Raw genomic sequence first — 13,569 nt, forward strand, 5'->3', positions numbered from 1 at the left:
GCCATTGCATAAGATTCTGTGTCTCTCCACAGGTTGCAAAACTCCAGCAGCCCTAAATCCCTTAATTGGAGGGAGGAAAAAGGCAAATGATTAATTAATATTGCCTTTAAAAATTTTTTTAAATTTTTTAATTTAAATTCAATTAGCCAAGGTACAGTACATCATTAGTTTTTGATAGAATGTTTAATGATTCATTAGTTGCATATAACATCCAGTGCTCATAATATCATGTGTCCTCTTTAATTCCCATTACCCAACGCTGTCTTTTTTTAAAAAAGCCCATACTTGGAGGTGCCTGGGTGGCACAATCAGTTGAGCATCTGATTCTTGGTTTTGGCTCAGGTCATGATCTCAGGGTTGTGAGATCAAGCCCCATGTCCAGCTCCGTGCTTAGTGTGGAGTCTGCTTGAGATTCTCACCCTCGCCCTCCTCCCCTCCCCCCACTCAAATAAATAAATAAATCTTAAAAAAAAAAAAAAAAGCCCATATGTGCATGTTCCATTTTAACTGGAGTTCAAGGTGCAGAGTGTGGCCAAGCAGGAATTTCATCCTGCATGTAGCTGGGTGACTCCACCTATGAACTGAAAGTCATTTAGCTAAAATTGTGACATAAGCATGCAAATTATTGGGGCTGTGGCTATAGCCATGGTGCAATCCTCCAGCAGCTAACATCAGGCCAACTCAGGGCAGACTCTGGGGTGGCACAGGCAGGGCCCTGCTGTGTATCGGTCAGCAGGTTGTAGGGGAGCTGGCCAGGGCAGCAGGGAGAGGAGGAAGAAGCCCAGCCCTGATGTCTGTGCAACACCACCTTATCTACAGAGGAGTGTCATACGCAGGATTTCATGGCATTGAGCCTTGCTACAACCCTGGGAGGGAACTGAGGCTCAGAGAAGTAAAAGATTTCCATCTAGGTCCCACGGTGGGCATGCCACAGAACTTGGCTTTTCATTGGGTCTTCTGAATCCAACCTGGGACTCTTTCTACCACACTGGGGTTAAGACTGATCAGCCACAGACCTGGCACCACTGTCCATGCTTGTGGGTCCTGGGGCAAAATTTGCACCACTCAGGACTGGAGGGTTCTATAAAGGTTATAAGAAGACTAATGACGCCCACACTAATGGATTGCACTGGGCTATGCCAGGCAGACAGTGTGCTAAGCACTTTCTATTCATTGTTTTGATTCTTGCTGCACCTCAAACTCAACTTTACAGATGAGGAAACAGAGGCTCTGAAAAGTGAGAAGACCTGGCAGAACCGGAATTTGGACCCACGTCTGTGTGACCTCCACACCACCACCTCCCCATCACCTCTACAAGGGACCTGGCCAGGTCACTGAAACTGTTGGGGAAGAAAAGTTCCTCTGGCCCTCAAGTTTCTTCTAGCTGCTCTATGAATTAAATTGGGATGAGACCAATTAAGAGGAGAAAATCAAATATGATTATATCCATGCAAAGAACCCACACATACGTGAGCGATTCCAAAGACAGTCAGGCAAAATGAGGCATCTATGTCATTCTGGACTAAGGACTAAGGGGTCTGGGGCTTCAGAGGGAAGGAAGGCCAGGCATGGGAAGAATGGGAAGGGTAAAGGTTTGGTGAGCAGATCTTTGCTGGGCCATCCAGGAACAATGGGACAAAAGAAGAACTTGGATCAGGCCAACTTGCTGGGCTCCTCCCTGTCCAAACCTAGTTTATGTCACACTGACATTATCTATGGTGATAGCTCCCTTCCTGGAGCAGGCCCTCTCTAAAAAAAGAAACATTTTAGGCATTTGGAGAAGAGGGGAGGTCAATGTGTCTTCCTGAGTCTTGTGGGCCTTGATCATTTTCAGTTTGAAACCAACCACAGGACAAAGCAGCACATCTTAGGGCAACGCGTTCTGAACCTCCAGGGTTCCCTCCTCTGAAGCTTCCTGGAAATTTCCCATCTTAAAAGCTGAGCCTGAGACTATGGAGAGAGAAACAAGTTAGTCGCCAAGTGGCGAGGGAGCCGTCGTCATGGGAGGGAAGGCACAGATTATAATGAGGACAAACAGGGAAGAACAAGTGGAAACACATGTCCCCATGGCTCCTTAGAGCATCTCCCAGTCCCAGGAGTGGGGCCATCCAGTAATGGGGCTGGATGCGGCCACCTGGCATGGGGGATACGCACTCTGCACGCGACCTATTGAAAAGGAGTGCTAATAAGGCCAAGGCACAGATTGAAAAGACGCCCAGAGTGGAAACTTAGAGATAGGAAATGGAATAGATCAAGACCCGTGGCCTCCAGCCAACTTTGTGATTCATGAATATGGAAAAGTCTTAATAAGAAAAGGAGTGTTTGATTTTATAGTTGTTGCTGGGTTGTAGAGTGAAGGTAGGGTGTTTCTGTTTGTTCACTTGCTCATTTGTTTTAAAGAAGAGACAGGTGAAAGGAAAGTTGCCTACTCTGTGATCTTGGGAAAAGCTGTCTACTTCGTGATGCTGACCACTTCTGGGGCCTGGGAATTGGCCCCGGAAATCCTCATTTTAGTTACCTGTAAGGCAATGGTCTTGAGACCAGTGATCTGGGTCTGCTTTGGTGTAGTTTGCATGAACCCAGAAGGATTTTTCTTTTATTTTGATAACAGTGTGAGTGATTAGCAGTAACTCATAAGGTCTGTCCCAGAGAGGAAACAGCACATGTTTGCTTCTAAAGACTTTGATGCATGCCCAGTCTCCTGGTCGGAAGGGGTGGCAAAGTTGGCCCGTCAGTGGGCGCTATGCCTTTTTTACCTATTGGTGATATGCTTCAAGTATACTAGTTATGCTCACAGATAGCTAGTCATGGCATTAACTTGTTCACTTCAGTCCCTGTAATGTTCACTTAACCCACAGGAGTTTGAGAGATCTCCATAGGCACTGGGTACTCACATGCTACTTCCATGTCCCCTATTTGGAGTATTCTGGATCTTTATAAGAGCTAAGGACATGCTTCTGGACATTTAAGTCTGATTGCTTGACAGATGTTTCCTAAAGTCCTTTTTGTGTCCAGATTGTTATGTTCCACTTGCCCTGATGATCAAGGATGATACAGGGTATGAAATCTTAATGAGTACCCTAGAGTTTTTGCAAGGAAGTGGTTTATCTCTGCTGTAAAATGAGTTCCTTGATCTGATTCAGTCCCTAAACAGATGCCAAAATGAGAAACAATCTCAGTTATTAATTTCTTTACCACTCTTGCGGCATGAGCTGGTCTGGTCGGATGGCATCGGTTTACTGCTAACTACGCAGACAATAACCAAACAGTGAGAACAGCCCAAAGCTGAGGGCAAATGTACAAAGTCCATCAGAAGGACAGCAAAGGGTAGCACAGGCCTAGGAGGACTTCCTGGGGCATACCAATTTCTCCCAGAAATTTGGTGAGATTCACAACTAGTTACACAGGAAAATAATTTGGTCAGGAATTTTGTGGATGCCAAGGCAAAACCAACTGACTTTTTGTTCTTTAACTATTCCCTGTCTGCCCATATGTCCCATTTGGTGGAAGAAAAGCACAAGCCAAAGGGTTTAAAAAAAAAAAAAAAGAGGAGAGAAATATATAATCCATTTGATAATTGTTTGGCATCCTTTTGTATGGTACCGTCTTTTTCAGATTGTAGGGTATGTGCCTGCGAGTTGATAGTATTGGTCAAGGATAAAGGCAGGTTTGCAAATTGAGTGGAGAGTGGATAAAGGGGTCCATTTAGGGCTGCATAGTTTGCAGCTCCGTTAGTCCTATCATTTCCTAAAGATATAGCATCGGTTTCCTTAATTTGGGAACAATGAACAAATGAACCATGGTGACTTTAGAAGGGAGGTGAATAGCTTGTAATAGGCCAGCAATTATATGCCCATTAGCAACTGGAGGACCAGCAGAGGTGAAGAATTCAGAGAATTTCCAAATTGTGCCAACAGCATGATAGCCTCCAAAAGCGTTGGCAGTTTTCCCTGCTGCCCACATGCAAGCTCTAGTAAGAGCCAGGAGTTCTGCAGTATGGGCTGATTTTAACAGGCAAAGAAGAGGTCTCCACTGTTCATGGCAGGGGAAACTATGGCATAGCCATAATTATTGTGTCTGCCCAGAAAGATCATTTCTAGGAGCCTTCACAAAATAGAAGTCTGTCTGGGTGTTTTAAAGGGATGTCTGAGAGATCCTCTTGGGATTTGAGACCACGTCTATACCTGAAAGGCAATCATTGGGAGTAGAGTGGGCTCTCCATTATCAGGGGTGGAGGGGTCAGGAAGGTAGCCGGATTTCAAGTGTGACAACCATCTAAGATGATGGAAGGGTTAGTCAAGAGCTTGTACGCAAGTGGTCTGTCACTGTGTAGAGGGGTGCTGGGTTTTATGAACATGAGAGAGCGGACCCCGCATGAGGAATACAGAGATGAATGTGGAAACTTAATGTAAGTGCGTTGGCTTTGTCATTCAAGCTGGCAGAAGCCACTACTGCATGTGAGCATGAGATCATACCTGATACCGCAAGGTCGAACTGGCACGAGAAATAAACCCGTAAGACATATCCAAGAGACACAAGATTGCCCTAAGATGCTGGTAGGAATCCCACGATTTTTATGGCAGTATACATGAAAAGATTTGTTAAAATTCAGCAAGCCAAGAGCTGGGGGTGCTAGCGTGTTTGTTCCAAGGCTTCGAAGGAGGCTCCTGTCTGTGAGGGCTGGGATATATGGTATCTAGGAGAAGGGCATACAGACGTTTAACAAGAGTTGCAAAATTAAGGATCCATGGGCAGCCATGGCCAGCTGCCCCTGAAAATTTATGTAACTGCTTTCTCGTTTGGGGGAAAGAAACAGACAAAATTGACTCAACACATTTTAGGGTGAGCTTTCGAATGTCCCGACATCAACTCATATCCTAAGAAGGTAATAGTTGTTTGCGCCCATTGAAATTAGGTCTGGGGGCTCTCTGGCCTGGGTCAGCTAGTGCCTTGAGCAGGATGAGGGTCTGTAAGAGCTTAATTTGATCACAAAGTAAAAGACCATCAACAGAGTGAACAAGTATGGAGCCCTGGGTAAAAGCTATAGAACCCAAGTCTGCTTTAAATGCTTGGAAAATACTGAGGAAGGCTCGAAATATTCCTGAAGTTTGCGAGTCTGTGTTCATTGTCCCCCTCTGAATGCAGATGCAAAAAGAAATTTGCAAGTCAGGGTGCAATGGGATAGAAAAGAAAGCTAAGCAGAGATCAATTACGATACACCAGACTGTCTCAGCAGGAACGGAGCTAAGAATAATGGCCAGACCTGGGATGGCAGGATGCAGAGGAAGAGCGAAGGTTTATGGCCCTGAGGTCCTGTACAAATAGATAGATCTCATTCCAGTCTCAGTCAAATTTACCTTCTTTCTTCGCTGGCAAGATTGGAGTGTTCCAGGGTGAAGAAGTGTGGAAAAGTACACCCTGCTAACCAGAGAAAGTCTGTTACGGATTCAACTCCTCACTCGGCCAGGCTGGAGAGAGGATCCAGGGGTCTCCCGCTTTTCAAGAGTTTGCGTTATACCACTTGGCATTTACGAAAGACCTACATGAATCCCTGCTTTTGATAACTGAAATCCCAAGGGGATTTTTCATTTTTACAGGGAGAAAGGGCAAAAAGCAAAAATAGCACTCAGTGTTTGTTCTGCAGTGAGCCCTTATGGAGGCCGCACTTACCGCCGGCGCTGAGGGCTGCCCCACGGAGCTCCTTCCCTGGGACCTATGCTCAGCATCTCAGCATCAAGACACCATAGCTTCTCAGTGGGCCTGTGAGCATCCATGCTTTGTCTCGATTTATTCTGTGCATCTGTTAGCAAGATGTGTCGTAAGGTATCAGCAAAGCCAAAGAGAGGTTAATTTGGGGTCTGGGAACACCTAAAAAAATTTTTTTCCATATATATTGATAGCAATTTCTTTCCTCATTTTCTGCCACTTTGGCTTTCGAAAGATTTCATGGGGACACTCTGCTTATCTATAGTGGGGGAAACCTGTATGGAACTACTAATGGAATCTTTTTTTTTCCTTTTCCGGCTTAATGCAATGCACACAGGCTTGGCATTCAATCCCGCTGTTTGTGTGTGTAGCCCAGGGACTAATCAGGACATCTTTTAAAGACATTCTCTTGAGGGGCTCCTGATGGCTCAGTCAGTTAAGCGTCTGACTTCAGCTCAGTCATGATCTCAGGGTCCTGAGATGGAGCCCTGTTGACTCTGCACTCAGCAGGAAGTCTGCTTCTCCCTCTGGTCCCCTTCTTCCTGCTCATCTTTCTCTCTCTCAAATAAATAAATAAAACCTTTAAGAAAAAAAAAAAAAGACATCCCTTTCAGGGGAATTAAATTCAGAATGAGTTCTAGCAAAGGAAGTAGGAGATTTGGGACTTGGTCTGAGGGAAGGGAGATAAAAATGGCTTTTTCACTACATTTTATAGTGCCATTAAATTTATGTAACACATCTCTCTACCGAAAAGTCTTGCTGGTGAGCAGCTTGAAACTCAAAAGGCATGGGTGGCTCAGTCAGTTAAGCACCTACCTTCAGTTCAGGTCATGATCTCAGGGTCCTGGAATTCAACCTGAGTCGGCTCCCTGCTCAGCAGGGACTCTGCTTGTCCCTCTCCCTCTGTCCCTCCCCTTCCTTGCACACACTCTCTCTCTCTCTCTCTCTCTTTGTCAAATAAATAAAATCTTAAAAAGAAACTAGAAAGGCATGGATGGTGTTAAGAGAGCTGAAGATATCGGGGCTGGCTGGGACGTGGGCTGGAGACTCAGACAAGCTGGATGGAATCGGAGGGGATGGGGGAGGAAAATCCTCTGAGCAGATGGTGGAGAAAATCACAATGGTGTCAGTTAAGAAATCCGGCTCCCCATCCTCTATTTTAGGCTTAATGGTGGGCTCTGGGGAGTGGCCAACGTTCAGCTGACCCATCATTTGCGGGGAAATTGTGCCTCAGGAGAAGAAAAATGAACTTTCTGAGTGTGATGGTGTTTGGGGAAATGGCTTCTTAAGCTTTCCTTTTTTCTTAAGTTCAGCACAATTTTTCTTTTAATGTTTTAGTTTCTTGCAACCTCTGCCATTGTCTGGAGGCAGATAGGGAACAGGCTTTGCATTCTCTCAGTCATGCTTTTGCCCTTTCAAAGAGTCAGGTGGCAAAAACCAAGAATTGTAGCTTAAAGTCTCTCTCTCTCTTTTTTTAGGATTTTATTTTTAAGTCATCTCTACATCCAACATGGGGCTTGAACTCATAACACCGAAATCAAGAGTCGTGCGGTCTACCAGTGGAGCAAGCTAGGTGTCCCTAAAGGCTTTTTTCCCCCCACAAGAGCTGGCACAGCTGGGCAAAGAGGAGATCTTGGAGCACAGGCCTCTTGCACTTCCAGTAAGCGCTCCTCCCAGTGATGGAGAGCAGAGAGAGTATCCTCACGGGTCCTAAGTGAAGGTCTCAGAACCCAGAACAAGACGAAAGGAAAAACTCACCCAGTATCTTTTATATGCACATGGACAGCTTTAGCTGAGCCTTGGGTCCCTCGGAGCATGAGCTGTGGGGTGGGGGACTGTGTGTTGTCTTACAGAGCTCCTGGTCCCACAGAAGTGTCCTTGAGGTTGTCAGGTGACCTAGTGTCCCCCTAAGCCATTCTGTGGCCCACTTCTCCTAACAAGGGGGTCTCAGGGTTAGGTGGCCAGTGTTCTAAGTGGTCCTAAATGCTGCACCTGTGCCCACCCATTTGTGACTTTGGCTTCTAAGATGTTGCTTAGCAACAGCCTTTATTTCCCTTTCATGTGGACCCACAGCACGTTTGTCTAAACAGGTGCTGATGTGGTGAGAACTATGAGCTCCCGGGTCTGTGAGGCTGCTTCAGCTGCAGGCTTATAGGACCTATGCCTGTGTTTGTACCTCTGCGGCTTTTCCTTCTCATGAGAAAGGACAGGAGAGACAAAGATGGGGAAAGGCAGTGACTCTCTCTGAGGGGAAGTGGATCCATAAAACCCATATTTACCAGAGTCACTAAATCCAAGGAACTACTTCCACAAACATTTTTCCTGCTAATCTCAATTCAGAGAGAGACAAAGGACTCTCCCCACTTTGGCTCCACCAGACCTCGCAGAAAGAGTGTCCAGGCTGCTGTCAGGGTAAGAATTCTTACCTCTGCTGGCGGTTGGTCCTAGGATCTGTCCTCTGCAGCTTCCCTGGCCAGGGAAGTCTCTTCTGCCAGCTAGGCCAACTATTGGGGAGGAAAAAATCTTCCTCTGCCCCTCAAGGTTCTTTTGGCTGCTCTGTGAATTAAATTGATATGAGACAGATTAACAGAAGAAAATAAAATTTAATTACATCCAGGCAGAGAACCCACATGAACTTGAGAGCTTCCAGAGGCAAATTGAGGTATCTGTGTCATTCTGGACTAAGGACTAAAGGGTCTGGGGCTTCAGAGGGAAGGAAGGACAGGCACAGGAAGAATGGGAAGGGTAAGGGTTTGGTGAGCAGATCTTTGCTGGGCCATCCAGGAACAACGGGACAAAAGAAGAATTTGGATCAGACCAATTTGCTAGGCTCCTCCCTGTCCACCAAACCTAATTCATGTCATACTGCCATCATCTATGGTGATAGCTCCCTTCCTGGAGCAGATCCTCTCTAAAAAACAAAAAACAAACAAACAAACAAGCAAAAAACACTTTAGGCAGCTGGAGAAGGGGGGAAGTCAACATTTCTTCCTGAGCCTTGTGGGCCTTGATCATTTTCAGTTTGAAACCAACCACAGGACAAAACAGCACATCTGAGGGCAATGCGTTCTGAAAGGAGTGCCCAGGATCCAATTCTCAGCTCCCAGCAGACGACAATGGGAGTCATAATAAACAAAACCCTCTTGATGCCACACTCAAGAGTGTGTAGTGGACTTTCAGACGCTCAGCTAAAACAATGCACACAGTTCTCAGGGTTTCCGCAGGACTGACTCAGCATAAGGAGGGCTTTGCTCCGGGTCACGGCCAGTGCCACAGCAGGGGCCAAGACTCAGACTTCCTAACTGGAGTCCAGCACATCATGCCATACATCCCTCTGCCCTTCTCTCTCTTCTTGGTTATCTGCCGGAGCCAAGAGGGGGCCGTGTTCTGCCTGGTGTGGGCACAACTTCACCCTACTCAGACCCACCAGAGAATTCAATCTTTCCCACCTCACTTGGCCAGCTGATTTCAAATAGGCTCTGGAGTCGCTCACATATGAGCGTGAATCTCCAGCTTACAAACACTCAAGTTCACCCATTTCTCCCGGCTGCAAGACAGCAATAATAGTACCAGTGTCATGGGATTGCTCTAAAGATGAGAAAATGTAATAGATGTGAAGTGTCTGACCTGCCCACAGTGAGCACCAAATTAATGGTAGTTCATATTTCCATGTATATGGTGACGGACTGATTGACTTATTCAAAAATACGTGTACTCCTGCCATGAGCCAACCCCTCCACTCAGCTCAGAAAAGATACAAATAGTAAACAAACTATATTTTCAAGAGCTCAGTCCTGGGATGGGGGCAGACCTAAGCATAGGAACCAGCGCAATGAGGAGCATATGGTCATCAGGGTCCCAAAGTATGCCAGGTACGAGATGCTGCAGGAGCCAAGAGGACAGACGGAGGATGCCGATTCCTCTTTTCCATCCCGCTGGTCTGTCCAGTCTCACCTTCCTGGAGGCTCAGTCTTCCCACCTTCTCCCTAGAGACCTGATCTTGTCATTGTGGTTCTTGGTCTTCCTTCCCACTCCATCCCTGGGGGAGACCTTGAGCAATGTCTGCTTTGTCCTGACTCCTTTGAAGCATTAGGATGGTTTTTAAAACTCCTTTGTCCATCACAGGAAACCCCGGTACTTGTAAATATCCACACTAAGATTTTCTGAAAAATGTGTAAATGACAAACCAGCAAATGCAAAATGCAGATGGCGAGGGTCATCCCCCTACCCTGAACCTTTTCAAACCATTGTAGAATCCGGACCAAGAGAGAGACGGTGACCTACGCCCACCCCCCCTGCAGAGACCGTGAGGCTGAACCCGGATGAAACCCTGTCACCATAACTAACTGTGGCTGTCCTTGCTGCCTCTTTAGAAAGAACAGTCTCCCCTGGGTCCGGATTTACGCCATTGCAGTCCACATCCGTGCACTTCACATGGGTACTACCTCATTTGATTGTTCTCAGCACTTAGGGAGCAGAGAAGGGTGGACACAATACCCTGGTCTTAGACGGGGCTTCCAAGGCTTTGAGGTTCAGTGATGGCCCAGGGCCCTGCTTGCATCAGAACCCACTGCTTCAAGCTCCAACCAACTGCAACCTCAACAAGCCAGCCATGATGTCTCCTACCTCTTGTGCAAGCAGAAAACACCAACACTGTGCACATGGAGAAACGACCACGCCGTTTTCTGCTCCTGGGTTCTGTAGACACACCCTTTTGGCCTCCCAGAGGACTCCTTAGCATCAGCTCTGGACAAGGTACTTTGAGAAAAAGCATGACATCATTTCCTAAACTCTACAATCCCGGAATTTCATCTTAAAAAAAAAAAATCACAAAAGCAAACTGCTGGCATTTCTTATCTCCTTTCTTCTGCCCATGCTGGTCTTGCACAAGCAGGATGACCTTCCATTGGGTGACAAGTATGTCGTAAGGGAAACGTTTACAGGCACTACAGGCCTGACCTGGTGCCTCGCCCACCTCATTAGAATTCTAATTAGATGTGTAGGAGAGGCTGCTATAAATGGGAAGGGCATCCCCAGCTGTCTCCCCACACCTTCCATCCGTCTGTCCGTGCCATTTCCACAGAAGAGGCAGAGGAAGGCGAACATGACGGGTGAGTGCCTGGCATCTTCCCTCCAGGTCCATGCTGGAAGCCCGAGCTTCCCCAGGGGCCAGCCTGGGAGGCCACATGTCCGGCTCAGGACACCTGGCCCGTAGGCTCTGAAGGCGAAATCTTAGTACTGAAGGATAGTATTCACGGGCGCCTCTTTCTCAGGGACTGCCTCGTCCCTCCAGGTGATCGCAGGGGTAGAACATGTTTGGAATGTAGTCCTGAGTGATGTGCAGGGATTCCACCCAGCTGGATGTCACGTCCCTTAGACAGGTGGACACGTCTGGCCTTTTCAAGCCGGCTGAGCCCTGCTTCCCCTATTTCTCAGTGCAATTGTTCCAGCTGTCAGTAATGTAGGCAAAGAAAAGCACATCTCAGCGCTACAGGGAGAACGAGAGTGACAGCGTGTAAGTTGATTTAAAAAAAAATCATTAGCACAGCTGGAATGCTCCTAGGTAAACCACACATCCGGAAGTACCGCAGGCTCTTTGAAAGTGATTCCATGAGCTGAAACCTCCCGTGTGGCGTGGCAGAAGGAGCCGATGTGCCTTGAGGCTGTCCCTTTGAGCCTCGCTGGGGCAGGGGGCCAGAAGGAGCTAAGGGGGAGTGCAGGTTCTTTGGCCCTGTGGTCACTGCTAGGGATCTGGGCTCTCCTTAGTCGGTGCCCCTGCTGGGCAGCGTGCTAATTATTGCCTGTCGGGGGTGCTCAGCCTCGTGGGTTGACAGCGACGCCAAACCCAAACAGGGCATGAGTCAAACCTGTAAAATATCGTGAATGGTAGTTTGGACCTCGGGAGGGTTTGCCAAAGAAACCCTTCAGCACGATGCAAACAGGCGAATGCTGGTAATCCCAAAGCCTAGGGCAGGGTGGATGCAAACACGAGCCCCTCCCCCATCCCGTTTCCTCCTATGAACATGCATTCGCTCCAGGTTGTTGGCAAGAGCTCCGGACCCTACAGACTTTAGCATGAGGGGATGTCAGCGTCACCCAGGCCATCTCCCTCCCTCCAGGTGGACAGGCTTGCCGGGGTCACACAGGAAGTTGGGAGCAGAGCCCGGACGAGGTCCCAGCAGTGCCCTTTCTGCTCTGTCCTGTTACCATAACTCAGAGATGAGCATGTGTGGCATCTGGGATGCTGGAAAACAGTATTGACCTTGGTTTCTCAGTTGAGCTCTCTGCCCACCTGCCTTTGTGTTCCTTGACATCACCATGCCCCAGGTACCTGTTTGCAAGATGCAAGGCCTGGAGCAGACAGACTCTGTCCGGCTCCTAGTACTGACCGCTCTCACCCTGGGAGAAAACCAGGGCCAAGGAGTCTGGGCCCTGGCATGTGCTCAGCCCAAGGGCGAGAGCACGACCATCATTCCGCATCCCCTGTGGGGACCCCCTGAATGGCCTGGATGCAGTGAGACCACGCCATGGCCGCAGGCCCGTGAGTCAGTGCCCATGACTTGTGGAGTCGCTGTACTCTAAGAGCTCAACATCTAAATCAACTGGAGATGTCCTAAGGTCACGACAGAATGTAGACGCGAGCCAGTTAGGAAAAAAATCAATTTTCAGAAAGGCAGGAGAGAGACAGGTGGATACGTTCTTTCCCCTGGATTTGTCCCACTGTCACGCATGCAGTTCCTAGCTCAGCACGAAGTCACCCAGCCAGGCGGTGCTCGGAAGATGTTTCTTGAATGAATGAATTTTACCCGTAGGACACCTAGGGGAAGGAGCCACGGCAGGTGCAGTAGGGGACACAGACCCAGGAACTTTAGTCTCTGCCCTTGGTGAGCCCCCAGCCTGATCGTGCTTGGAAACAGCAGTTTATAGGCAAGTGATCCGCAAGGTGGACGGTCATTAGGGGTGCACTGCGAATCCAAACCCCACACTGTGGGGGCCAAGGGGAGGAGGACATGAAGCTCAGCCAGGGTCTGGGCTAGTGGAGGCCCCAGGAAGCAGATGGCATTTGGTCATGGGCAATGAGTTAGACGTGGTCTGGGGCCCGGGGTGGGGGGTGAGGAGTGTTTTGAGCACAGGGAACAGTAAATAAGTGTGGGTGGGTCGGCAGGTGTGAGCCAGAGACCAGCAGCATCCCATGTGTGCTGGTGAGAGCACTCCATGTCCTGGTCCTAACTTAAGGTTCTAGTTAGAATCAGCAGGGACTCAGGTGCTCCACTCCTCATGGAGAAAGCAGCCGGGCAGTAGCGGGGATGACGGTGGCAGGGTTCTGCACAACGGGGTGCAGGGTTCTGGGGCCCACTGTCCCTGGGGGGCCTCATTCCCCACCCCCAAAGCCACTTGGGGGCCCTGGGTCAGAGGCAGAGTCCTCAGGGTCCAAACCTGCAGGAGGCCAGGACCTCTGTTCTGGGGACACCCTGAGGCGGTGAGCTTTTCTTGCCAACTGCTTTACTGGGCAGAGCCCATACCTTCCTGGGACTTGTGCCCGGGATGTGCAGAGGACCTGTGCTGCTCTGGGCTGTGGGTCAGCCACAACACCTTTCTCCCTGGAGCTGGGACACCGGCAGCTCTTTATGCAGTGGCAGCAGCCAGGACTTCCTCCTGGGGTCCTGCTCCACGTCTGCAGACCCAGGAGTGTGCAGGGCTCTTTTCACGGGGGCACTGGCTTCCCGTCTCAGCCCCCTGGACAAGGGCAACCCCTAGACTCCATCTGCAGGCCAATCACCCCTGTGGGCACAGAGACTCAGGGCTATAGACGCTCAGTGGGTGAATGAGGCTAGCTGCCCCTTCTCTGCCTCTGTTCCCCCA

The 13,569-nt window shown here is 48.7% G+C and overlaps 1 protein-coding gene across 1 annotated transcript in view; it reads left to right on the forward strand.

Annotated features, from left to right (window-relative positions):
* The first annotated feature begins 10,810 nt into the window (after positions 1–10,810).
* The window catches only part of TGM3 (transglutaminase 3), a 39,364-nt gene continuing 36,605 nt past the window's right edge, over positions 10,811–13,569 (forward strand). Inside the window, exon 1 of the mRNA XM_044262201.1 lies at positions 10,811–10,817. Within this exon, the coding sequence (XP_044118136.1) occupies positions 10,811–10,817 (7 nt within the window). The remainder of the gene's footprint in view (positions 10,818–13,569) is intronic.

Source organism: Neovison vison, chromosome 8 (assembly GCF_020171115.1).
Source record: "Neovison vison isolate M4711 chromosome 8, ASM_NN_V1, whole genome shotgun sequence".
In the NCBI taxonomy this organism is placed as follows: Eukaryota; Metazoa; Chordata; class Mammalia; order Carnivora; family Mustelidae; genus Neogale; species Neogale vison.